The 27348-nt window shown below is 56.2% G+C and overlaps 1 protein-coding gene across 4 annotated transcripts; it reads left to right on the forward strand.

Moving 5' to 3' along the window:
• Positions 1–27138, forward strand: LOC127587343 (CREB-regulated transcription coactivator 1-like). 4 transcript variants are annotated; one of them, XM_052045598.1, is made up of 16 exons: positions 1–310; positions 2257–2367; positions 5917–6018; positions 7292–7353; positions 10687–10758; positions 14378–14481; positions 14800–14835; positions 15993–16075; positions 16179–16228; positions 19084–19209; positions 20121–20365; positions 20696–21024; positions 23727–24171; positions 24202–24713; positions 25981–26167; positions 26717–27138. In XM_052045598.1, the coding sequence occupies exons 1-16, from the start codon at positions 194–196 to the stop codon at positions 26920–26922; spliced, it is 2787 nt and encodes a 928-aa protein (XP_051901558.1). In that variant the 5' UTR covers positions 1–193; the 3' UTR covers positions 26923–27138. The 4 variants fall into 4 exon arrangements, with proteins under 4 accessions (XP_051901558.1, XP_051901559.1, XP_051901557.1 ...); XM_052045599.1 differs by having other exon boundaries at positions 23727–24081; positions 24172–24713; XM_052045597.1 differs by having other exon boundaries at positions 23727–23844; positions 23875–24713.
• The last annotated feature ends 210 nt before the right edge of the window (positions 27139–27348 follow it).

Genomic DNA, 27348 nt, shown 5'->3' on the forward strand with positions numbered 1-27348 from the left:
CGGGTTTTTGGTTCGTCAGGCGGGGAGGGCGGGGGAATCCGTAGCTTCGCCTCCCCGCCCGCACTGTTTGCGGGGGGTGGGACGGTCGGTCGGGCGGGTTTTTGGTTCGGAAGGCGGGGAAGGCGGGGGAATCCGCAGCTTCGCCTCCCCGCCCGCACCGCCCGCGGGCGGCCACACAGAGATCGCCATCAACATGGCGGCGGCGAATAACCCTCGGAAATTCAGCGAGAAGATCGCGCTGCACAACCAGAAGCAGGCGGAGGAGACGGCCGCCTTCGAGGAGGTGATGATGGAGATCAACAACTCGCGGGTAAGCGGCGCCGACCGAGGCCCCGGGCCGCCGGCGGCCCCCTCAGCCCGCGGGGCCGCGGCCTAGCGCGCAGGCTCCGGGCGCACCGGTCACTCCCACCCCGGGGGCCCGAGGGGGCTGGTGGGACGGCCCGTCAGTGCCCGACACTGGGCTACGGTACCTGTAGGGACGGGTCTGTCGCTGTTTAACACAGTACAGTACCGGTGGGGACGGGTCTGTCATTGTACAACACTGGGGTACAGTACTAGTGGTGACGGGTCTGTCGCTGAACAACGCCGGCGTATGGTACCATGGGGACAGGTCTGTCGCTGTATAACACCTGGGCAGAGTACCGCTAGAGACAGGTCTGTCGTTGTATAACACTGGGGCACGGTACTGGTGTTGATGGGGTTGTTGCTGTACAAGATCCGGGTACGGTACCGGTGGGGATGGGTCTGTCGCTGTATAACACCAGGGTACGGTACCGGTGGGGATGGGTCTGTCGCTGTATAACACCGGGGTACGGTACCGGTGGGGATGGGTCTGTCGCTGTATAACACCAGGGTACGGTACCGGTGGGGATGGGTCTGTCGCTGTATAACACCGGGGTACTGGTGTTGATGGGGCTGTTGCTGTACGTCACTGGGTACATGATTGGAGAGGGCAGGTCTGTCACTGTGAAATAGTGGGCTCTAATACTAGTTGGGAAGGGCCTGTTTCTTTGTAAATCCGGCTTGCAGTAATTGTGGGGATGGGGATATCTGTGTACAACTGTTAACGTACTGGTGGTGAAGTTTTTGTCTCTGGATTACACAGGTACTGTGCTGGTTGGGACATTTCTGTCACTGTAACATTAGGGTACAGTCTGGCTGGGGACTGCAACAGTAGGATACAGTGACATACCCATCCCCACCAGTACTCTACCCCAGTGTTATACAGCGACAGACCCATCCCCACTGGTACTGTACCCCACTGTTATACAGTGACAGCCCCGTTGCCACCGGTACTGTACCCCCGTGTTTTACAGCGACAAACCCATCCCCAGCAGTACTGTACTACAGTGTTAAACAGCGACAGACCCATCCTCACTGGTACTGTACCCTGGTGTTATACAGCGACAGACCCGTCCCCACCAGTACTGTACCCTGGTCTTATACAGCGACAGACCCGTCCCCACCAGTACTGTACCCTGGTCTTATACAGCGACAGACCCGTCCCCACCAGTACTGTACCCCGGTGTTATACAGCGACAGACCCTTCACCACCAGTAGTGCCCCAGTATTGTACGATGACAGACCCATACAGCGACAGACCTGTCCCCACCGGTACCGTACCCCAGTGTTATACGGCGACAGACGCGTCACCACTGGGCTGTGTCCCAGTGTCTTACACTGTCAGACTTTATAACACTGGGGCTGCATAGCCCCCACCTGTCCTGTAAGGTAATATGTAAAATACATCAAATGTTTCTGCATTGTCACTTGACGAGATGACCCCTGAGTGGACCACCGTGAACGGTGGGACTGATGGGCCGGCTGCTGCTTCTGCTGTTGTCTCGTGTTCCTATGTTCCTTGCTGCAAATCATTCTGCGTCTTGTCGGTCCCTCCCGCCTCTGGCTCACGTTGAGCCTCGGCCTTGGATCAGGATCGTCTGTGGTGAGGGTCAGCTTTGAATTTCATCCTCGATCAGGCACCTGCGGTTGATCTTCTGCCTGGTGGGTGGATTCCATCCACTGCGTTACGATGTGTCTGGATTCCCGTGTAATGCTTGGATTGACTTGGTTTTCTCCTGTGCGCCCAGCTGGTGTGTGTGCACGTGTATGTACCCCTGTGTGTACGTGTGCGCGCCTGTGCGTGTCTGTGTGTGTATGTGCGCACGCGTGTCTGTGCACGCACATGTGTGCGTGTACCCCTTCTGCCTTGCCTGGCCAGTAAACCATGTCCTTCTCCACACCCTCCCCTTCTAGTTACAAGCACAGAAGGTGCAGCAGCTTCGCCTGTCGCACACGCGAGGGCAGTATTATGGCGGCTCGCTCCCAAACGTGAACGCCATCTCAAGCAACACCGCCGAGTTCCAGGTAATGTGTCTCTTCACTGCTGACTCCTCATTCCCACGTGCTGACTGGTCGTGGCTCAGGGGAGGGTTGTGCCTTATGCATCCATTCAGCTCCAGAGGGCTTCATGCCCTGCCGCTTCTGCTTCCAGTAAAGCTCCTACAATCTGGCACTCTCTGTGTTCAGGTGGTGCTGGACTGGCTGGTTACTCTCATTAATACCACAACCAGCTTTCAACTCAAAGTGAGTTTTAGTTGTTACGTAGTATGACAAAAACACTTCCAGTAAATGGGGAAGTTTAAAGGGTGCAGGGAGCAGGGACCTGGTTAATTAATGTGGAATCAGGGTCCTGGTGAATTTGAAGGGAGTGTGGGAAATGGGTCTGCAGTGAATTTAATGGGAGTGGGGAAACAGGGCCCACAGGTGAGTTTTAAGGGAGTGGGGGGACGGGGTCCCGGGCGGTTTAAGGGCGTGGGGGGACGGGGTCCCGGGCGGTTTAAGGGCGTGGGGAGACGGGGTCCCGGGCGGTTTAAGGGCGTGGGGAGACGGGGTCCCGGGCGGTTTAAGGGCGTGGGGAGACGGGGTCCCGGGCGGTTTAAGGGCGTGGGGAGACGGGGTCCCGGGCGGTTTAAGGGCGTGGGGAGACGGGGTCCCGGGCGGTTTAAGGGCGTGGGGAGACGGGGCCCCGGGCGGTTTAAGGGCGTGGGGAGACGGGGTCCCGGGCGGTTTAAGGGCGTGGGGAGACGGGGTCCCAGGCGGTTTAAGGGCGTGGGGAGACGGGGTCCCGGGCGGTTTAAGGGCGTGGGGAGACGGGGTCCCGGGCGGTTTAAGGGCGTGGGGAGACGGGGTCCCGGGCGGTTTAAGGGAGTTGGGGGACGGGGCCCCGGGCGGTTTAAGGGAGTGGGGAGTCATTACCCAGTAAGCCTGATGCCAATCCCTCAGGATTTCCAAGCAATCGTATCATGGAATATCACGGTTTTACTGATTGGGTGGGCACTGCCCGTTCCCTGGTTTTAAGCTGCTCTCCAGGGCAAATGCCTCATGCAGCCTGAAAATCAAACACAAGATCTGCAATTGCTGCAAATCTGAAGATCCAAGCCACGCGCTGCAGGTCAGGCAGCGTCCACGGAGGGAGAAACGGGTGACTTTTTTCTGGTGGGAGACCCTTCGTCAGAGCCCTAATCCAAGCCCACACTCGTGCACGACAGGGGAGGGGTCTCTTTGAGACAGGGCTTTAAACTGAGCCCCACCCGCCCCCTCTGAAGTAATGAGCGACCCCAAGGAATGATCGTTAGGCACACGTTGGCTACATTCTGCAGCCTGAGGCATTGGTGTAGAAGTGATTCAGAGGTCCCCACAGCAGCTCGGGAACAAACATCAGTCTTAAATGAAATGTCCTTCAGATAAAAGCACTGCTGCACCTAACTGGCCTGTCCCAGACCCCTTGCAGTGTTATTAAGAAAGATTCAATGTAGGTATCACTTGTAGAGTCAGGCATTTGTTACCCCCAGGAAGGTGCTGGGGAGCTGCCTTCTCGAACCTTGTAGTGGCAGTGGAAGCAGACACGATAGTGGCGTTGAAGAGAGGTTTTTAGGTAGATGTGTGAATGTGGAGGGATATGGGTCACGTGCAGGCAGAAGAGTTTTAGTTTAATTCGGCACAGACGTGGTGGGCCGAAGGGCCTGTTCCTGCGCTGTACTGTTGTGCGTTCTAATACGGGAGCAGGCAATGTGTTTCTGCGTCGGAACGGTGCATGCCCTGAAGCGGAGCTCGCGGGTGGTGGTGTTACCCTGGCACCTGCTGCCCTTGTCCTCGGCGGTGGGGGAGGTGCTGAGGGAGGACACGGTACAGTCGCGGTGCACGGGCGGTGGAGGGAGTGACCGCTTCGGGTGCCGAGCAAGAGGGCTGCTCTGTCTGTTGGAGCTACACTCAGTCAGGCCAGCGGGGAGTGTTCCATCTCCCTCCTGAATCCGAATCAGGTTTATTATCACTGATGTATGACGTGAAGTTTGTTGTTTTACTTCAGCAGTACAGTGCAATGACCTAATCATAAATTACAAAAATAGAGTGCATAAAAAAGGAATAACGAGGCAGTGTTCATGGACAGTTCAGAAATCTGATGGCGGAGGGGAAGAAGCTGTTCCTGAATCGTTGAGTGTGGGTCTTCAGGCTCCTGTACCTCCTCCAATGGTAGTAACGAGAAGAGGACATGTCCCGGGTGGTGAGGGTCCTCAGTGATGGATGCCACCCTCTTGAGGCACCGCCTCTTGAAGACGTCCTCGATGGTGGGGAGGGTCATGCCCGTGATGGAGCTGGCTGAGTCTACAATCCTCTGCAGCCTCTCGTGATCCTGTGCATTGGAGCATCCATACCAAGCGGTGATGGAACCAGTCAGGATGTTCTCCCCTGTACATCTGTAGAAATTTATAACGGTCTTTGGTGATGTACCGAATCTCTTGAAACTATGCAGGGGACAGTGGAGGGGCTTTGGGATGTCAAGGGGTGAGTCAGTCACTGCGGGATACCTAGTCTCTTGTCACCACAGTATTGGGGATGGACCAGTAACTGCTGGGGGTTTGCCTGTGATGCCCACATTGTTGTTTATTTGTTCAAGGGCTTCGCAGGCTGAGCCAGCATTTAATTGCCCGTCCCTAGTTACCTCTGAGGAGGTGGCGGTGAGCTGCCTCCTTGAACCGCTGCAGTCCTTGAGGTGTGGGTGTACCCCACAGTGCTGCCGGGGTGGGAGTTCCAGGGTTTTGACTCGGTGACAGTGAAGGAACGGCGATAATATTTCCCATTCGGGGTGGAGTGTGGCTGGAAGGGGAACTCCCAGGGGGTGGTGTTCAGTGTGCGTCTGCTGCCCTCGTCCTCCTAGCCGGTAGAGGTGGTGGGTTTGGAAGGTGCTGTCTGAGGAGTCTCGGTGTGTTGCTGCAGTGCATGCTGTAGATGGTCCAAACTGCTGCCACTGTGCATCGGTGGTGGAGTGAGTGGGCTGTTATCTCCTGTAATGGTGTGGAGCTTCTCGAACGTTGTTGAAGCTGTCCTCGTCCAGGCAAGTGGAGAGTGTTCCATTACACTCCTGGCTCGAGCCTCATAGAATGTGGACAGGCCTTGGGGAGTTATAAACAACTCAGCAGGTCAGGCAGCATCTGTGGAGGGAAATGGACAGTCGACGTTTCGGGTCGAGACCCTTCTGGACTGATAGAGGGGAGATGGCTAGTGTAGCTTCGGAGCTCCTGTGGCCGCATTGTGTACGTCTTACCCCTGTTCAGCTTCCCATAAATGAACTCAAGAATAATCTATTCTTGAGGCGGGGAGCTGGCTGGGGTCCCTCCATCTTGTTGCTGTCTGTGGGAGCTTGCTGTGCACAGATTGGCTGCCGCATTCCTCACAAAAGGGGAACCCAGTTAAAGCAAAGGGCGTTCGGCTGACCGTGAGGTGGGAACGGAGGTCGAGCCACTGAGTAAATGTTCCGAAGTGGGGGAAGTGGGGATGTATGGGAGAGGGAGCCACGGACTCTGGGCTTACCCGGTCAGCTCTGCCTACGTTGTGTTTTTCTGCTTTGACCCACAGAGTCCCTTCAACTCGGGGCTGGACTCCAGCCGAGGAACGCGGCATCACGGACTGGTGGAGAGGGTACAGATCGCCAGGCTGATGTCACCGCACAGACGGCAGATATCCTTTCCTTATTTACCGGCTTGAGGATGGCTCCTCCCGGAGCAGTGAAACAAACCGAACCATGGAACGCTACAGCACGCAAAACAGGCCATTCGGCCCTTCTAGTCTGTGCCGAAACTTTATTCCGCTAGTCCCATTGACCTGCACCCAGTCCATAACCCTCCTCTCCTATCCATGTATCTATCCAAATTATTCTTAAGAGTGAGCCCGCATTTACCACGTCAGATGGCAGCTCGTTCCACACTCCCACCACTCTCTGAGTGAAGAAGTTCCCTCTAATGTTCCCCCTAAACCTTTCCCCTTTCACCCTAAAGCCATGTCCTCTCGTACTTATCTCTCCTAATGTAGGTGGAAAGAGCCTACTCGAATTTACTCTGTCTATATCCCTCATAATTTTGTAAACCTCTATCAAATCTCCCCTCACTCTTCTGCGCTCCAAGGAATAAAGTCCTAACCTGTTCAATCTTTCCCTGTAACTCAACTCCTGAAGACCGGGCAACATTCTAGTAAATCTTCTCTGCACTCTTTCAATCTTACTGATATCCTTCCTATAGTTAGGTGACCAGAACTGCACACAATACTCCAAATTTGGCCTCATCAATGTCTCATACAACCTCACCATAACATCCCAATCAGAGCATTTTCCCACACTGTGGAATTATAAAGGCACAGAAAGAGTCCCACCGGGCCCATGCCAGCTCCCAATAAAATAATTCTCTCCCATTCCCTCCCCCCCCCCCCCCCCCCCATATCTATTACCCCAAATTTGAAACCCACATTGCATTTGCTAAAGGGAACAGCTTCCCTCTGCCTTGCCCAGTCAGATCGCCCCTTAGGGGTATCAGCCTCGGCTTCTCCAGCCTGATCTTGTGGGTAAATTTGCAGCTCCCCCCCCCCCCCCCCCCCCGGGACCTGCTGTGCCCCTCTGAAAACACAGTGGCCAGAATCGGGAGCAGTGCACAGAATGAAACAGGGAGATTTTCCCATTGCGGCAAGTTGCAATGTAACTCTGCTGATTTTTGGCTCCGTGCGCCTTTGCTGATGAATCTCGTGACACCTCTCTCCCGGAGAAATGAAGGTGCCTCTCTGTGCGGCAAACAGAAGCCGTGCATCTGAACAGTCACTCCAGGGGGCAGTCCCCCCCCAGACGCCCAAGTTTGTCTTCCTCCCCCCCCCGACAATGTCAGCACAGTGTAAGCACTTTAAACCCCAGCTTTGGATGACAGTGTTCCCTGCGCTTAGAGTTACGTTCCTTGACCAAAGTGTGCACGTCGACAGCTCCCCGTACAGCTCTGCGTACCTATCACCTCCACCAGACACCAGCTGGAGAAGGTAAGCTGCTGCTTTCGTTAACTACAATACAGAGTGCTTTTAACTGAAGTCATTCAACCGCGGGGTTCATTGGTGCTGGTTAAATTCAATAGCACAGTGTTTAAGAAACTGTTATAGTTCCCAACAAGTGCTCCCAGGCTGATGACTCTCCTGCCTCAGCTCATTGGTTTGCCTACTGCTAGAGTGTCGTTAGGTGGTGTTGCCACAATATAGAAACCTAGAAAAACTACAGCACAATTCAGGCCCTTCGGCCCACAAAGTTGTGCTGAACGTGTCCCTACCTTACCCTAGCTCCATGTGCCTATTCAAAAGTCTCTTAAAAGACCCTATCGTATCCGCCTCCACCACCGTTGCCGGCAGCCCATTCCACACACTCACCACTCTCTGAGTAAAAAACTTACCCCTGACATCTCCTCTGTACCTACTCCCCAGCACCTTAAACCTGTGTAATCTTGTGGCCACCATTTCAGCCCTGGGGAAAAGCCTCTGACTATCCACACGATCAATGCCCCTCATCATCTTATACACCTCTATCAGGTCCCCCCTCATCCTCTGTCACTCCAAGGAGAAAAGGCCGAGCTCACGCAACCTGTTTTCATAAGTCATGCTCCCCCATCCAGGCAGCATCCTTGTAAATCTCCTCTGCACCCTCTCTATGGCTTCCACATCCTTCCTGTAGTGAGGCGACCAGAACTGAGTACAGTACTCCAAGTGGGGTCTGACCAGGGACCTATACAGCTGCAACATTACCTCTCAGGATTAGGAGCATCTCTCACGGCATTGACCAAGAGCAGACCATGTGCCCCTACTGCTGGGAGGGTTTAATTGCACAGGGAGCGCCCATTATAAGTTTGACAGCACAAAACATTGACCTGAAGTTGTATCGCTGGTGTCAGACTTCTGGATGTACAATATAAAGGGTAGGTAGCATTGTGACTGAGTTAGCAGCCAGTGTGATCCAGAGGCAGATCCTACCACAGCAAGGAAGAACTTAAGTAATGAATTCCACCTAATATAAGCACATTAAGGAGATAGCAGCACACCACTCTGCCCTTCAAGCCAGCTGCTTCAATTCGATCGTGGCTGTATTTTCTCCAGGTCTCCTCTGCTGGTTCCCCATAGCCCCTAACTCCCAGATGTTTCAAAACTCCCTCTTTAAAACATTCCCCCCCCCCCCCCCCCCCCCCCCAGTGATCCAACCTCCACAACTCTTCAGTGTAGGGTGGCTAAATGGGTAAATTGGTCTATTATTGTCACATGTACCAAGGTACAGTGAAGTATGCCATCCATACAGATAATCCAACAGTGCATTGAGGTAGTACAAGGGAATGCAGAATATAGTGTTACAGCAGTGCAGGCAGACAAAGTGCAAGGGCTACGACAAGGTGGATTATGAGGTCAGGAGTCCATCTTGTTGTACTAGGGAACCGTTCAATAGTCTTATAACACAGGGTAGAAGCTGTCCTTGAGCCTGGTGGTACGTACTCTCAGGCTTTTGTTTCTTCTGCCTGATGGGAGGGGAGAGAAGGGAGAATGTCCAGGGTGGGTGGGGTCTTTGATTATGTCGGCTGCTTTACTGAGTCAGCGGGAAGCGTAGACAGAGTCCGTGGAGGGGAGGCTGGTTTCCGTGATGCGCTGGGCTGTGTCCACAACTCTCTGCAGTTTCTCGCAGTCCTGGGCAGAGCAGTTGGCGTACCAAGCCATGATGCACCAGGATAGGATGCTTTCTATGGTGCTTGGATAAAAATTGGTGTCGGAACCTCCTCGACGAGTAACTGTAGCACAGCCTGGGGCTGGTACAGGTGTGGGCTCTGGAAGAAGGGAACAGTGGGGGTTGGGGCTTCTTTGCCACTTTAACTGTCGGAGCTACAGGCGATTTTTACCCCCACATCATAACCATTCAGGTAAGAGAAATTTGCCCTCGTGAAATTCACAGATTACAGCCAAACTCTCCGGGATATGGAATCAAAATCCGCTCTTACGAAATCTATATGCGGGAAAAGAAAGTTTTTCTTTCAACGCCCTATTTCTTGACGCACACACGGATGCCGTGGCTTCGTGACGTGGAAAATTGCGATGCAGATGGTTCTCTCAGAGCACAACTGTATTCCCACGGTCTCCACCTCTACCTTCTCTCTGGCCCTTGATCCCCTGTCCCCTGTTGTCGGGTGCCCGAAGCAGTAGGGAGCTCAGAGTCCACTCCCCTTCTGTGGTACTGGTCCTGTGGTGGAGTGCAGACTGAGGCTTGGGAGGAGGGTGTTGCCTCCTGGTGGAGCCACACTCAACATACATTCACTCACACTCGCACCTGTACACCAGGGTGAGTTTGACTGCTCTGGCCATTGGTGTCGTCTTCCCATGGACCATGTCAGGCCCCCCCGGCCCCTGATTCCCTCCCTCTTAAGGGGTGAACAAGGACCCCCACCTGAGGACTGCTGATGGCGACCGGGTCAGAGTCATTTGCAGTGCACGAGACAAACCATTCGGCCCATCGAGGTCCATGATGGTGCTTTGAAAGGGCCGTCCCCATGACCCTGCAGGGGAAGGCAATGCCCCCCATTTGATCTCTGATCCTGGGATCACTGGGGGGGGGGGGTGGCGGTTGAGGGGGCTGCTGTGGTTCACATGTAGCCCTGGAGCAGGGCAGTGAAGCAGCTGGGCAAAGCGGTCCGGGCAGTAGGAATGGCCACCTTTCCCCAACCCCTCCACACAACTCTTTCGACATTAGTACTGCCAATGGCCCCTCCCACCATTACCCACCCAACCCAACCCCCCACACCCCCCACAGGGCCCTCACTGGGGCCACACACACATAGCCCAACGGAGGAGAGCTGGTGACCCTGGCTGACCTTTCAACCCAACCCCCCCATCAGCCGTCATCTCTTTAAAGGATGCACAGGCTAGAGGGGCCGAAGGGCCTTCTCCTGCTGGGATGCTCCGATTATAACTTCAGTTGGGTGGACGGGGACCTAATGATTCCCATTCAGTAGCAGTTACCAGCCAGGCCTCTTGGATAATATATCGTTAGTGGCGGTGTTGTGTCTGGAGTTCACTTGCGCTCTCTCTCGCTCTCGCCCCCCCCCCCCCCCCTTCGCTCTCGTCCCCCCCTCGCTCCCGCCCTTGCCCCCCTCGCTCCCTCTTTTATCCCACCAGTTTCCCTGCCTTCCCTCTCTGTCCTCCCTCTCTCCTATAACTGCCTGCTGCATGTCCGGTCCGCTGCCTTCCAGTTCTGGTCGCGATGGGAGGTGCTCTCCGGGCCTCTCTCACTGTTTTGTCTTCAGCCGTGTTTGTAACCTGGTTTATTTCTCCCCTGCCCGGCCCCTCTCTGTGTAGGAGTGCCCTACCCTGGTGCAACTTCCCAGCCGAGAAGGGACATCGCTTTGGATTGACGTCAGCCCTGAACAGGTGAATCGGTTGTTCCTGTACTCTGCCCTTCGGCCCCCAATCCCCTGCCTCCCGTTACTGACCAACTCCACCTGCCCTGCCCCAGGGTGGGAGCAAGTGACGTACAACACCCTCCGACCCCCAACCCTGTCCACTCCCTCCCGTCCAGCACCGAGCACATCTGGTCATGGAGTCTGTGGGCTGGGGTGGATCTGTGAGACGGGCAGAGACGGCTTCATCCCTCTCTGTGGTTGAAGTGATGTCATCACCGTTCACACTGCCCCAGAGACCCGAGTTCAATCCCGACTTCCCCCGCTGTGTGTGTGTGTGTGTGTGGAGTTTGCACGTTCTTCCTATGACTGCGTATTGTTTTCTCCGGGTTCCCTCCCACGTCCCCACGACGTACGGGTCGGTGGATTAATCGGCCGCTGTAAATCGCCCCTCCCCCCCTTAGTACGTGAAGAGCAGAAGGGTGACGAGAGTAAAGGTGGGTCCGATTAAAGACAAAGGTGGGAGGATGTGCCTGGAAGCTGTAGAAGTGGGTGAGGTTCTCAATGAATACTTCTCTTCAGTGTTCACCAAGGAGAGGGGTATTGATGACGCTGAGGACAGTGTTGGTAAGGGTAATGTTCTAGAGTATGTAGCTATCAAGAGAGGATGTGTTGGAGCTGTTAGAAAATATTAGGACAGGTACGTCTCCGGGGCCTGACAGGATATTCCCCAGGTTGCTTCGTGAGGTGAGGGAGGAGACTGCTGAACTGTTGGCTAGGATCTTTGAGTCCTCATTGTCCACGGGGATGGTACCGGAGGACTGGAAGGTGGCAAATGTTGTCCCCTTATTCAAAAAAGGTAGTAGGGATAGTCCAGGGAATTACAGACCAGTGAGCCTTATGTCTGTGGTGGGTAAGCTGCTAGAAAGGATTCTAAGAGATAGGATCTATGAGCATTTAGAGAATCATGGACTGATTAGGGACAGCCAGCATGGATTTGTGAAGAGAAGATCTTGCCTCACAAGCCTGATAGGGTTCTTTGAGGAGGTGACCAGGCAGATTGATGAGGGTAGTGCAGTGGATGTGGTCTATATGGATTTTAGTAAGGCGTTTGACAAGGTTCCGCATGGTAGGCTTCTTCAGAAGGTCAGAGGCCAAGGGGTCCGGGGAAGCTTGGCCATGTGGATTCAGAATTGGCTTGCCTGTAGAAAGCAGAGGGTTGTGGTGGAGGGAGTGCATTCGGATTGGAGGGCTGTGACTAGTGGTGTCCCGCAGGGATCGGTTCTGGGACCTCTACTTTTTGTGATATTTATTAAAGACTCAGATGAGGGGGTGGAAGGCTGGGTTAGCAAGTTTGCAGATGACACAAAGGTCGGTGGTGTTGTGGATAGTGTGGAGGGCTGTTGAAGCTTACAGAGGGATATTGATAGGATGCAGAGCTGGGCTGACAAGTGGCAGATGGAGTTCAATCCAGAGAAGTGTGAGGTGGTGCACTTTGAAAGGACAAACTCCAAGGCGGAATATGTAAATGGCAGGATTCTGGGCAGTGTAGAGGAGCAGAGGGATCTGGGGGTTCATATCCACAGATCACTGAAAGTCGCTTCACAGGTAGATAGGGTAGTTAAGAAAGCTTATGGGGTGTTAGCTTTCATAAGTTTAAGGGCCGTGAAGTAATGATGCAGCTTTACAAAACTCTGGTTAGGCCACACTTAGAGTACTGTGTCCAGTTCTGGTCGCCTCATTATAGGAAGGATGTGGAGGCGTTGGAAAGAGTGCAGAGGAGATTTACCAGGATGCTGCCTGGATTAGAGAGCATGGATTATGAGGAGAGACTAAAGGAGCTAGGGCTGTTCTCATTGGAGAGGAGGAGGATGAGGGGAGACATGATAGAGGTATACAAAATATTAAGAGGAATAGATAGAGTGGACAGCCAGCGCCTCTTTCCCAGGGCACCAACGCTCAATACAAGAGGGCATGGCTTTGAGGCAATAGGTGGAAAGTTCAAGGGAGATGTCAGAGGGAGGTTTTTCACCCAGAGAGTGGTTGGGGCGTGGAATGCGCTGCCTGGGGTGGTGGTGGACGAGGCTGATACGTTGGGCAAGTTCAAGAGATTGTTTGTTAGGCATATGGAGGAATTTAAGATAGAGGGATATGTGGGAGGAAGGGGTTAGATAGTCTTAGGCGAGGTTTACAGGTCGGCACAACATTGTGGGCCGAAGGGCCTGTATTGTGCTGTACTGTTCTATGGTTTTAGTGTGTGGGTGAGGGGTGGAGTCGGGGGGGAATAAAGTGTGGATTCTTGTACATGGGTGTTTGATGGTCAGCATGGACGGTGGGCCGAAGGGCCAGTTCCCGTGCTGTGTTTAAACTTCACGAGCTGTATGATGCTCTCCTTGTGTTCCAGCCCGTCCTTCACAGGCAATCATTCTTCACCCAAGCAAATACTGGTGCAATGAGTCCTCCGCTCCTCTGGACTTTCACCAGAAGTATCAGCCTGGGAGCTCCCTGCCAGTCCCACGGTGCGCTGCAGCCTTCGCTGTTCACCTGCAGAAACAGGTGCGAGCCTCGCTTGTAAGGTGGCTCTCCCGACAGTGCGGCACTCCCTCAGTGCTGCCCCTCTGACGGTGGAATCACCTCTCCGATAGTTCAGTGCTCCCTTGAGACAAGTTATTGTTGAGGCCACAACTGGTGTGTGTGTGTCAGAGAGAGAGACTTCCCTCCTGCTGGCTTTTTGTGTCTCCTCTCCAACCCTCATGCACTTCCTTCCCCTGCACCCTCCTACATCTCCCCTCCCCTCCCCTCCCCTCCCCTCCCCTCCCCTCCCCTCCCCTCCCCTCCCCTCCCCTCCCCTCCCCTCCCCTCCCCTCCCCTCCCCTCCCCTCCCCTCCCCTCCCCTCCCCTCCCCTCCCCTCCCCTCCCTCCTCCCCTCCCCTCATCTCCCCTCCCCTCATCTCCCCTCCCCTCATCTCCCCTCCCCTCATCTCCCCTCCCCTCATCTCCCCTCCTCATCTCCCCTCCTCATCTCCCCTCCTCATCTCCCCCTCCTCATCTCCCCTCCTCATCTCCCCTCCTCATCTCCCCTCCTCATCTCCCCTCCTCATCTCCCCTCCTCATCTCCCTCCCTCATCTCCCCTCATCTCCCCTCATCTCCCCTCCTCTCCCCTCATCTCCCCTCATCTCCCCTCATCTCCCCTCATCTCCCCTCATCTCCCCTCATCTCCCCTCATCTCCCCTCATCTCCCCTCATCTCCCCTCATCTCCCCTCATCTCCCCTCATCTCCCTCATCTCCCCTCATCTCCCCTCATCTCCCCTCATCTCCCCTCATCTCCCCTCATCTCCCCTCATCTCCCCTCATCTCCCCTCATCTCCCCTCATCTCCCCTCATCTCATCCCATCCCATCCCATCCCCCCTCCCCTCCCCCTATTGCCTCCGTGCTCTCTTTCTGCAGTCCTCTCGCATTCTGCTTCCCCTGGCTGTCCTTCTCTCTCCCCGAACCTGGAACCCTTGCCCTCCCCCGGCCCCTCCCACAAACCTCCACCCCTCTCTGATTTGCATCACGCTGCTTCCCATTCCTCCCTCCCCACTCCGATCTGCCCCCTACTCTCGGTGCATCCTGGCACTGCCACTGACCTGTGATTCTCCACACAGAACCAACTCGGACTCTGCGCTCCACACCAGTGTGAACAATCCCAGTGGCACAGTTCCCTTCACCAGCACCGCACAGACAGCACTGAGCCAGATCAAGAAAAGTGGTGAGTGTCAAGGGGTGGTGAGCCCCCCGTCCCTGTGGGGTCCTGACCCCACCCTCCACCCCTGTCCTGGGGTCAGACACAGAGTGAAGCTCCCTCCACACCGTCCCATCACACACTCCCGGGGTCAGACACGGTGAGGCTCCCCCCGCACCGTCCCATCACACACTCCCGGCAGAAATGTGTGGACCTGGGGGAGTGGATCTAACTGGACATCTCAACAAGTGCACTGGGAATGACCGACGGGCTCAATGACCTTTCTCAGTGCCGCGGAGTCCCACGACCCCAGGTCATCACAACTTCCCTTTTTGTTTTGTCCAGGTTTGGTGGACGGAGACCTGGATAGCCTCGGTAAAGGTGAGTGTGTCCGAAAGGTGAGCAACTTACCGTCCGAACGGATACCTCCCCCACCAGATCACCAGCTCCTCTCTCTCTCCCGCCCAGCGCTGCGTAACTGGTTCCACAGGAACGTGGGCTGTGCTGGAACGCAGTGCGTCGGCACTGTTCCACAGCAGGGTGAACGCCTCCAGGGCAGGAGGGGTGGGTGCAGAGGGAGTGTTCTACCCTGTGAGCTCAAGGCAAGTGGAGCTTCTTGTCGCGTGCACGAGTGCGGAGAGGTTACAGGGAGAGTGGAAAAATTTGCTTGCGGCAGTGTCATAGGCACACGGATTCAAACAACACAGTACACGTATTGTACATGCCAGTGAGGGGAGACAGAAAAAGACTGCAAAAACTAGGTACTGTTGGATTCGACTGTTTTAATTAGTTTTTTTAAACATGTTTAGTGTTTAATACACCTCAAGTGGCTATACAAGGAATGGCTGCTTACTAGCTTATTGGTTCGTCCACCAGGTGAATATGTGTTTTTTTTCATTGGTTGGTTTGGCCACAGGTATCTAATAGGTTTCCTGATTGGACTATTGTTAGCTAAGGAGTACCTCTTATCTCAGGTGTTACAGATGTCGGTTTTCGTTAATCTCTCTCTTGCTCTCCTCCCCCACCGGCCTGAGCTCACCTTTAGTTCTCTTTGTCTCGGTTCATCTCCTAGTAGTAAAGCCAGTGCCATGCGCTATGTGACTGTTCCTTTGTTTTAAACTTTTCCAAAACTTTGTGAAGCACCGAGTTGTTTTCAACTCATTCCTGGACTCCTGAAAGAACCTGCGGATTCGAAAATAACCGGATCCGACAGTACCATCAGAATCCAATGCAGAGCAGGAGGTGGTCCGCAGTGTTTCGTCGCTGAGGTGGGGTTAGGGTTGTGCCGGTTGGTTCAAGAACCTGATGGTTGAAGAGAAGTAGCTGTTCCTGAACCTGGTGGTGTGGGACTTCAGGCTTCCCGATGGTAGCAGCAAGAAGAGGGCGTGGCCCGGCTGGTGACGCCAGAGGCCACCCTTGCTGCTGTTGACATTGAGGATCAGCGTGTACGCAGACATGGGCTGGTGGCGAAGAAAGTACACCCCCCCCCCCCCAACACAGGAGGATTCTCACTGCTGTCTCTCTGCTTTCTCCTGCAGCTTTCTCCTACTCGGTCTCGCCCAGCAATAACCTCCAGGATGAGGATAGGCCACTGCCCAAGGCACTGTGGGACACTCAGAAGGTGAGGCACAACGTGACCGTCTCGCGGCCACACCCCGACACTGTGTTCTCGCCTTCGTTCATGGAGTAAAACAAAATCTGATCAAACCCCTGTTGGTTCGCAGGTCCAGAGCGTGGCGTCCCGGCCCAAGTCCTGTGAGGTTCCTGGCATCAAGTAAGTGAGAAAGGGACGGGCGAGGTCTGGCACTGTGTGTACTCCATTGTAGAGGAGTTTCAATACCTGTGGCCCGGGAGTGTGTGACGGGATGGTGCGGAGGGAGCCTCACCCTGTGTCTGACCCTGGGAGTGTGTGATGGGACGGTGCGGAGGGAGCTTCACTCTGTGTCTGTCCCCAGGAGTGTGTGATGGGACGGTGCGGAGGGAGCTTCACCCTGTGTCTGACCCCGGGAATGTGTGATGGGAAATGTTAGAGAGAGTTTTAAGTCAATGGTGTTTTATTTCAAAATTTACTTATGAATAACATTTCTGAGAGATGCAAACGCAGAATATTGAAGTCAACATAACATTAGCATGATATCAGTTTCATTCATTTACAAAGTTAAAGTAAATTATTTTTGCAGTTTAACATGCATCTCAATTTGTGTGCAGTTCAGGCAGGACTGTCGTGTGTGATAAGACAATGAAGAGGAAGCATTCTGTATCTAACTCCTGCTGTCCCTGCCCTGGGACTGTGTGAGGAGGCAGGCTAGAAGGAGTTTAACTCTGTACCCAGCCTGTGTTCTCCCTGCTCTGGGAGTGTGTGACAGGACGCTGCGGAGTGCAGACCCACACAGTGCTTGCCTTGGGGACATTTGACAGAACTGTTCAGCAGGAGCTTTAGTCCGGAAGGAGGTGATAGCAGGAGAGTAAAAGAAACTATAATGCAATAAAACGAGGTCAGGTTTGATGAAAATCACCTGCAGGACATGGACGAGGCCCAACGCAGAGTATTGTGTGCGGTTCTGCTCGCCCAGCTAGAGGAGAGATGTCATTGAATTGAAAAGGATGCGGAAAGGATTCACGAGGATGTCACCGGGACTGGAGGGCTTGAATTATAAGGAGAGACGAGGACCTGGGACTTTTTTCCCCTGGAGCGTCGGAGGTTGAGGGGTGACCTTATGGAGGTGTATAAAATCATGAGGGGCGTAGATAAAGTGGAGGGTCACCGTCTTTTCCCCAGGGTAGGAGAGTCTAAAACTAGAGGGCACAGGTTTAAGGTGAGAGGGGAAAGGTTTAAAGGGGACCTGAGGGGCAACTTTTTCACGCAGAGGGTGGTGGGTGTGTGGAAGGAGCTGTCAAATGGAGCGGGTATTTACAGCATTTAAATCGCCACATTCTGTAGTCTCTGTGATAAATTCTTCCTTCCAAAGTGGGTAACATTGCCCTTCCCCGCATTATACTCCATCTGTCTGCGCCTCGCCCACTCCTCACTTGCTGACCCACCCACCTTTGCGTCATCAGCAAGTTTGAGCACAGTACCCCCTAGTCCCTTCATCCAAGTCAACAATATTGACCATATGTAACAGAGGCTCCATCACTGACCCCTGTGGCATCCCGCTGACACTGCCGGCCATTCCTGGTGATCCACTCCTCCCAAATATTTTCTGCAGTTCTCCAGTCCCCTGCCTATACCAACAGTTCATACCCAATCTCATCTGCTCTTTTCTTGTGTAGTGCCCTTTTAAACACAGAACACTACAGCACAGTACAGGCCCTTTGGCCCACGATGCTGTGCCAACATTTTATCCTGCTCTAAGATCTATCTAACCCTTCCCTGCCACATAGCCCTCCATTTCTGTATCATTCATGTGTCTATCTACGAGTCTCTTGAATGTCCCTAATGTATCTGCCCCCACAACCTCTGCCGGCAGTGCGTTCCACACACCCACCACTCTCTGTGTTTTAAAAAAAACTTAACCCTGACATCCCCCTTGTATCTTCCTCCAATCACCTTAAAATTATGCCCCCTCGTATTAGCCATTGTCGCCCTGGGGAAAAGTCTCTGACTGTCCACTTAATCTGTGCCTCTTATCATCTTGTACACCTCGATCAAGTCACCTCTCATCCTCCATCGCTCCAAAGAGAAAAGCCCTAGTTCGCTCAATGGTATGGTATCTATGGTTTCTGTGGTATCTAATCGACTGCCTTGTAGAAATGCAAATCTGCTGGTGCCCTGTTAACTTCTCAAAAGACTTCTGTCAAACAAAAAGTCGTAAAGAGTTGTACAGCATAGAAACAGGCCCTTCGGCCCAACTGGTCTGTGGTGACTGAGTTGCCTACCTGAGCTACTCCCATCTGCCCGCGTTTGGCCCGTATCCCTCTGAACCTTTCCTGTCCATGTACCTGTCCAAGTGTTTTTTAAACGTTGCAGTTGTTCCCACCTCTCCCACTTTCTCTGGCAGCTCATTCCACATCCCCACTGCCCCCTGTGTTGGAAAAACTTGCCCCTCAGGTCCCCTTTAAATCTTTTCCCCTCTCACCTTAAACCTATGTCCTCTAGTTCCAGACTCCCCTACCCTGGTATGTCCTCTAGTTCCGGACTCCCCTACCCTGGGGAGAAAGGCTGTGACCTCCCACCCTACACCCCTCGTGAGTTTATAAACCTCTATAAGGTCACCCCTCAGCCTCCTTCATGCCAGGGGAGAAAGTCCCAGCCTGTCCAGTCTCTCCTTATAACCCCAGCCCTCTGGTCCCAGTAACATCCTTGTGAATCTTTTTTGCAAACCTTTATTTAGGAAAAGAAACGAAAGATTGGCAGTTGTCAGCTGTTGACTGTTTGCAGAGGTGCTTCTCTTCCTGTCTTACTGGGTGTGTCTCCCTCTAAACCACACTGCCGGTCTTGGTGTGTGTTCTGGTGGTGAGACAACCCCCTTCCTTTCTGCTACCCACCAGTGTGCACAGCCACCCATACCGTGCCCTCCCGGGGATGGTCAGGGTCCCAGGAGGACAGGGGCGGCTGCAGGGGTTGGGGCGGGAGACTCGGAAAGAGGGAAGTGGGGAGGCTGACGCTTTCTCCGTCTCCCCCAACAGCAAGGGCCGCCTGCTGTTCTCTGAACCAGGGACGTTGTTGACTCAGGAGGGCTTGGAGGAGTCGATGGCCTGGTCACCGCCTGCCCAGCTGAAGGATGACGTGTGGAGGCGAGGCAACAAGATAGGGCAAGTGAATGGGGTGGTGAGGGCACCGGGGAGGGTTGGCTTGGTTCTTGCCAGAGGTTCCCCTCCCCTCTCCCATTGCTGGATCAGGGTCGTTGACCTGACCAGTGTGGGACATGGACCTTCCCCCAGCCCCTGCTGGATCGGAGGGGTAACTGCACCCCCCCACCCCCCCGTGTGGGACGCCCGTCCCCTGCTGGATCGGAGGGGTAACTGCACCCCCCACCCCCCCCCGTGTGGGACGCCCGTCCCCTGCTGGATAGGAGGGGTAACTGCACCCCCCCACCCCCTGTGTGGGACACCCATCCCCTGCTGGATCGGAGGGGTAACTGCACCCCCCCACCCCCCGTGCGGGACGCCCGTCCCCTGCTGGATAGGAGGAGTAACTGCACCCCCCACCCCCCGTGCGGGACACCCGTCCCCTGCTGGATCGGAGGGGTAACTCCACCCCCCCGTGCGGGACGCCCGTCCCCTGGTGGATAGGAGGGGTAACTGCACCTCCTGCTCTGGGACAGGCCCCCCCACCCCCCCACACCCTCCTGCTGGCTTGGAGGGGTAACTGCACCCCTGGTGTGGGGCACCCATCCCTTAGTGGATCGGAGGGGTAACTGCACCCCTTCTCTGGGACACCTCCGCTCCCTGGTGGATTGGAGGGGTAACCACACCCCCCCCCCCCAACCGCTCTTGAGGCACCCCACCCCCACCCCCTGGTGGATCGGAGGGGTAGCTGCGCCCCCTGCTCTGGGACACACCCCACCCCCTGGTGGATTGGAAGGGTAACCGCACCCCCTGCTCTGGGACACCTCCCCCTCCGCCCCATGCTCGATGGGAGGGGTAACTGCATGCTCCCCACCCGGTCTGGGACACTCCCCACCCCCTCAGCTGCCGTTAACCAGGACCTTTGTTCCTTGCAGCCTCTTCCCGTCACCGGACGCGGCCGGTGGGGTGTCACATGTTCCCGGGGCGCTGAACACAGGTGGCTCCCTCCCGGACCTCACCAACCTGCACTTCCCGTCTCCGCTGCCCACGCCTCTGGACCCCGAGGAGTCGGCCTACAGCGGGATCAGCGGGGGCAGCAGCACCGGCAACCTAGCCAGCACCATGACCCAGCTGGGCCTCGGCACTTCCCTCAGGATGGCCTCCGGCTTCGACGGCACAGGTAGGAGAGACGTTCCCACATGTCTGACCCCAGGAGTGTGTGACGGGACGGTGCGGAGGGAGCCTCACCCTGTGTCTGACCCCGGGAGTGTGTGACGGGACGGTGCGGAGGGAGCCTCACCCTGTGTCTGACCCCGGGAGTGTGTGACGGGACGGTGCGGAGGGAGCCTGACTCTGTGTCTGTCTGGGAATGATGGATGGTGCATTGTTGAAGGGGGTTCGTTCACACTTGGTGCTGGGCAGGACAGTGGGCATCTGCAGGGTGGCACCCTTGCTGCATTGCCTGGCGTGGTGTGGGGCTTTACTAATGGCTTTACTAACTTCTCTGCAGGTCTCTCCTCCTCGCTGCAAGGGTCCCTCAGCAACATGTCTCTGCAGTCGTCCCTCAGCAACCCCTCCCTCCAGTCGTCGTTGAGCACCTCCTCCCTCCACTCCTCGCTCAGCGGCTCCTCCCTCCACACCTCTCTCAGCAACCCCTCGTTGGCCCCGGCCCCCAAGCAGTCACCGCTGAGCGCCTCTCCCCTCCACTCCTCCCTCAGCACCTCGCCCAGGAGACGGGCACCACTCAATCCCCTCGTCCTGTCCGGACCTGACTCCAGGAGGACCCACGCCAAACAGTTCTCGCCCACCATGTCTCCCACCCTCTCGTCCATCGCCCAGGTAAGAGGGAACGGGGTCGTCATTGGGGGTCACAGGGCAGGGAAGGGCGTGATTCGCGGGGGAACGTGGCGGGGCAGGGGCATCTGAGGCACTTGCCTGGGCGGAGTTAGTCCATGCACTCCACATCCGCCAGATTACAAACACAGAGACTACAGAACTGAGGTAAGAGAGTAGTGAGGTAATAGATTGTATCCGGATTACGGAAGAGGAGGTGCTGGCTGTCTTGAGGCGAATGAAGGTGGATAAATCCCCAGGGCCTGACAAGGTATCCCCCCTGGACCTTGTGGGAGGCTGGTGCAGAAATTGCAGGGGCCCTGGCAGAGATATTTAAAACGTCCTCAGCCACGAGTGAGGTGCCGGAGGACTGGAGGATAGCTAATGTTGTTCCATTGTTCAAGAAAGGCTCTGAGAATAAGCTGGGAAATTATAGGCTGGTGAGCCTGACGTCAGTCGTGGGTAAATTATTGGGAGGTATTCTGAGGGACAGGGTATATAAGTATTTGGATAGACAGGGCCTGATTAGGGGTAGTCAACATGGCTTTGTGCATGGCAGGTCACGTCTAACCAATCTATAGCGTTTTTGGAGGAGGTCACCAAGAAGGTCGATGAGGGAAAGGTGATAAATGTTGTCCACATGGACTTCAGCAAGGCCTTTGACAAAGTCCCACATGGGAGGCTGACCCAGAAGGTTAAGTCGCTTGGCATTCAGGATGAAGTAGCCAGTTGGATTCAACATTGGCTTAAGGGGAGAAGCCAGGGAGTGGTAGTAGATGGTTGTCTCTCTGACTGGAGGCCTGTGACTAGTGGTGTGCCGCAGGGATCAGCGCTGGGTCCGCTGTTGTTTATCATTTATATTAATGATTTCGATGATAATGTGGTAAACTGGATCAGCAAACTTGCAGATGACACCAAGATTGGGGGCGCAGTGGACAGCGAGGAAGGCTTTCAAAGCTTGCAGCGTGATCTGCGCCAGCTGGGAAAATGGGCTGAAAGACGGCAGATGGAGTTTAATGCAGACACGTGTGAGGGGATGCGCTTTGGGAGGACAAACCAGGGTAGGACTTGTACAGTGAATGGCAGGGCACCGAGGTGTGCGGCAGAACACAGGACCCGGGAATACAGATCCATAGTACCTTGAAAGTGGTGTCACAGGTAGATAGGGTTGTAAAGAGAGCTCTTGGCACATTGGCCTTTGTAAATCAGGGCACTGAGTACAGGGGTTGGGATGTAGTGTTGAAGTTGTACAAGACGTTAGTGAGGCCGAATTTAGGGTATTGTGTGCAGTTCTGGTCACCTACCTACAGGAAGGATATCAATGCTTGAAAGAGTGCAGAGAAAATTTACACAAATGTCTCCAGGACTTGAGGACGTGAGTTCTAGGGAAAGGTTGAAGAGGTTTGGACTTTATTCCCTGGAGTGCAGGAGAATGAGGGGAGATTTTATAGAGGTGTACAAAATTATGAGGGGAATAGATAGTGAATGCATGCAGGCTTTTTCCCCTCAGGTTGGGTGAGACTAGAATGAGAGGTCAGAGGTTTAGGGTGAAAGGTGAAATATTTAAGGGGAATCTGAGGGGGAACTACTTCAGTCAGAGGGTGGTGCGAGTGTGGAACGAGCTGCCAGTGGAAGTGGTGGATGTGGGTTCAATTCATTTAAGAGAGGTTTGGGTAGGTGCATGGGTGAGAGAGGTTTAGAAGGATATGGTCCGGGTGCAGGTAGATGGGACTAGGCAGAAGATATGTCTATCAGTCACGTGTACATCGAAACACACAGTGAAATGCATCTTTTGCGTAGTGTGTTCTGGGGGCAGCCCACAAGTGTCAACATAGCACGCCCACAAATTCCTGACCTGTACGTCTTTGGAATGTGGGAGGAAACCAGAGCACCCGATCAGGTCAGCATGGACTAGATAGGCCTAATGGCCTGTTTCAGTGGTGTAGTGCTCTATGACTCTATTACCTTTCCCTGTATCTACAGGTCAGGAGCGTGACGGGACACTCCCCACCTCCCTGGGTGGAGTTAGTCCATGCACTCCACATCCGCCACATTACCTTTCCCCGTATCTACAGGTCAGGAGTGTGACGGGACACTCCCCACCTCCCTGGGTGAGTGCGGCTCCCACAACTCTCAGGAGGCTCGACACCACCCGGGACACCCCAGCAGCTCCCTCGGTCGGCACCCTGTCCACTCCCCTCCCTCCACCACAGCGGCTACAAAATGCACCACAGTTACGCTGACAGCTCCTCCCAAACCCCCTCCTCTCCTGCTGAGGGCAGTGGGAACGCCACCACCCGCAGGTTCCCCCTCCACCATCCCGACTGGGAAACACATAGGCTGTTCCTTCACCATCACCGGGTCTAAATCCCCAGAACTCCCTCCCCCGGGAGTACCGCTGGAGCACCTCCCCCAGAAGGACTGCAGCCCCTCCTGCTTGAGAGGCAGTTTAGGGGTAGGCAAAAAATGCTAGTAAACTTAATAAATAAAACTCTTCTCTCGCCAAGTGCTGGAACTCAGCAGAACACGTCGGGACAGAGGTTGGTGGGGCGGTGGATGGTGCACACTACACTGGGGTGTGTGGGGAGGGGTACGGTGGGTGTTTAGTGACGGGGGGGTGGTTAACTGGGCTTGTGAGTTCGGGGGCAGCAGGGGCTTGGGACGTCTCTCCCACTCTGCAGGTCTAACTCTCTCCTCTCTGCTCCCAGGGTATTCCCTTGGACACCAGCAGCCTCTCCATAGACCAGCAGTTGCCACCCTATCCTTTCTGCCAGCAGAAGGCGTACCAGCAGGCCGGCTTCCAACCATCCCAATCCCAGCAGACAGGTTATCAACCATCCCAATCCCAGCAGACAGGTTATCAACCATCCCAATCCCAGCAGACAGGTTATCAACCATCCCAATCCCAGCAGACGGGCTACCAAAAGACCCAGACTCCCCAGCAGACAGGTTTTCAACCATCCCAATCCCAGCAGACAGGTTTCCAACCACCCCAGCAGACAAGTTTCCAACCATCCCAATCCCAGCAGACAAGTTTCCAGACATCCCAATCCCAGCAGACAGGTTATCAACAATCCCAATCCCAGCAGACAGGTTATCAACAATCCCAATCCCAGCAGACAAGTTTCCAGACATCCCAATCCCAGCAGACAGGTTATCAACAATCCCAATCCCAGCAGACAGGTTATCAACAATCCCAATCCCAGCAGACAGGTTATCAACCATCCCAATCCCAGCAGACAGGTTATCAACCATCCCAGCAGAGTTTCCAACTATCCCAGCAGACAAGTTTCCAACCATCCCAATCCCAGCACATAGGCTATCACAAATCCCATCCCTCCCAGCAGACAAATTTCCAGTTGTCCCAGTCCCAGCAAACAAGTTTCCAACTGTCCCAGTCCCAGCAGGCAGGCTACCAGCAGTCACAATCCTCCCAGCAGACAGGCTACCAACAGTCCCAGTCCTCCCAGCAGACAGGCTCCCAGCAGACAGGCTACCAGCAGCCACAGCCAGGTTACCAGCAGACGGGATCCCAGCAGTCGGGTTACCAGCAGCCCCAGCAGAAGCCGTTCCAGCAGCCCTACCAGCAGCAGAAGCCACCAACGTTCCAGCAACCTCATACCAACACTGTTCAGCACCACCAGCAGCCATCGTCACTGCCCTCCTCCTCCCAGCCGGCACCCGGACCCCTCAGTGTGAGTACTGCCCCTGGTTGGGAGGGGAAGGGCTTTGGTGACGGGGTTTGCCCACTCCCGCTGCCCATTGTAACTGGGTCACAGGACGACTGCAGTGGGCTTCGAGGTGGAAGGCACCTGGCTGTCCAGGGTTTGTGTAGAGGGCCAGTACAGAGGCAGTGGGCCAAAGGGCCTGTAACAGGCCTGGGTCTTGTGTGAGGGCCGGGGAGCAGCCACTGAGGCTTGGCAGGAGGAGCAGGTCCCTCCCCTTCCCACGTCTGGACTTGGGCGGGGGGCGGTAACCGGCAGAGCCCAAGGTTCGATCCGAGATGGACACCGATCCCAGACGTCATTGGGCTGGCACTGCCTGTTCTGGGCCACGGCCCGGTGCCACCTGTTCCGGGCGGTGTCCGTCCCCATGTATTAGAGCGGGGGGGAGAGGCTGTGTTTCTGTGTGTGCGTGAACGCCCTGTTCACTCAAAGACATTAATTGTCTACATCCCTCCCCCCTTCACCGCCCCTCGCTCTCTATTCCCCCATACTCTCCCTCCTCTCCCTCTCCCTCCTCTCCCTCTCCCTCCTCTCCCTCTCCCTCCTCTCCCTCTCCCTCCTCTCCCTCTCCCTCTCTCCCCTCCCCTCTCTCCCCTCCCCTCTCTCCCCTCCCCCCTCTCCCCTCTCCCCTCTCCCCCCCTTCCCCCTCCCCCCTCTCCCCCTCCCCCCACTCCCCCTCCCCCCTCCCCCCTCCCCCCTCTCCCCCTCCCCCCTCCCCCCTCTCCCCCTCCCCCCTCTCCCCCTCTCCCCCTCCCCCCTCTCCCCCTCTCCCCCTCTCCCCCTCTCCCCCTCTCCCCCTCCCCCTCCCCCCTCCCCCCTCCCCCTCCCCCCTCCCCCCTCCCCACTCTCCCCTCCCCCCTCCCCCCTCCCCCCTCTCCCCCTCCCCCCTCTCCCCCTCCCCCCTCTCCCCCTCCCCCCTCTCCCCCTCCCCCCTCTCCCCCTCCCCCTCTCCTCCCCTCTCCTCCCCTCTCCTCCCCCCTCTCCCCTCTCCTCCCCCCTCTCCCCTCTCCTCCCCCCTCTCCCCTCTCCTCCCCCCTCTCCCCTCTCCTCCCCCCTCTCCCCTCTCCCCCCCCCTCTCCCCTCTCCCCTCTCCCCTCTCCCCTCTCCCCCCTCTCCCCTCTCCCCCCTCTCCCCCCTCTCCCCCTCTCCCCCTCTCCCCCCCTCCCCCACCTCCCCCCCTCCCCTCCCCCCTCCTCTCCCCTCCCTCTCTTCTCTCCCCTCCCACCTGCCCGATCAGTACAAATCAGATGCAACGACAGCCAACCTGAACAGCTCCTTGTTCTGTGGAGATGTGGGGAACTCCTTACCCCACACCGAGGGCCTGATGGGGAGCAGCCCGCTGCTCCGGGAACCCCCGCCGCTCAGCAAGCAGAACCTGTACTGCTCCACACGCACGGGCACCATCCCCGACATCATCCTCACAGGTACCTGCTGTGACCACTGGTCACTCCCTCCCCCCGGCCGTCCCATTTCCCCCCCCCACTGTCCGTCTGTCCCGATCCCCCCCCCCACTGTCCGTCTGTCCCGATCCCCCCCCCCACTGTCCGTCTGTCCCGATCCCCCCCCCCACTGTCCGTCTGTCCCGATCCCCCCCCCACTGTCCGTCTGTCCCGATCCCCCCCCCCCACTGTCCGTCCGTCCCGTTCCCCCCCCCACTGTCCGTCTGTCCCGTTCCCCCCCCCCCACTGTCCGTCTGTCCCGTTCCCTCCCCCCCACTGTCCGTCCGTCCCTCCTGTCCCTCCCCCCCCCGTCTGTCCATCCCCCCGTCATCCATCCCCCCACTCCCCCGTCCCGTCCCGTCCCCCTGTACGTCCCCCATCCCTCTGTCCCTGCTGCCCCTCCCCTCCCCATCCCACCCGTCCCCGAGGAGGGAGTGCCCCACCTCCTGCCCCCCTTTCACCCACCTCCTGCCCCCCTTTCACCCCTCCTCTCGCCCCCTTTTCACCCCACCTCTTGCCCCTCTCTCCCCACAGGCGACTCCCCGCCCGGCTTCTCCAAGGAGATCACCAGCGCCCTGGCGGGCGTGCCGGGCTTCGAGCTCGATTCCCAGTACCCGCTGGATGACGAGCTGAAGGTGGAGCCCCTGACCTTGGACGGATTGAGCATGCTCAACGACCCCGACATGACCCTCCTGTCCGACCCCACTGTCGAGGATACCTTCCGGACCGACCGGCTGTAGCGGCGGGGTGTGGGGGTTGTCTGCCTCCCTCCGCACCCTCAGCCCAAGGCCGTCGGAGACGGGACCCTCGGGGGTGCCGAGGCCGGAAAGGCGAGTGGGGGCCTGGTCATCGGACAACAGCCCCAGGGCGTGCGCCGATCGCTCGCTGCCCTCCAGCACGGACCGACGGAGGTCCACCCAGTGTAAATACCGTGTATTATTACGCTGTATTATGGAAGCGACTGAGGGAGGGAGGGAGGGCTTGGTGTTTCTTCTGTGAGAGAGAGAGAGGTGTCGATGTTTGCTGTGGAGCGATGTGTCCGGTGTTTAATGGGAAAGCCAGCACTTATTGAAGGGGTTGGGGGTGGGATTGGTGGGGATGAGGGAGTGGCATGGGAGCAGGGGACCGGTGTCTGGGAGTTCCTGGGGGAAGAGGGGGAGGTAGGA

The sequence above is a fragment of the Pristis pectinata genome, chromosome 40 (assembly GCF_009764475.1).
Source record: "Pristis pectinata isolate sPriPec2 chromosome 40, sPriPec2.1.pri, whole genome shotgun sequence".
NCBI classification, from domain to species: Eukaryota; Metazoa; Chordata; class Chondrichthyes; order Rhinopristiformes; family Pristidae; genus Pristis; species Pristis pectinata.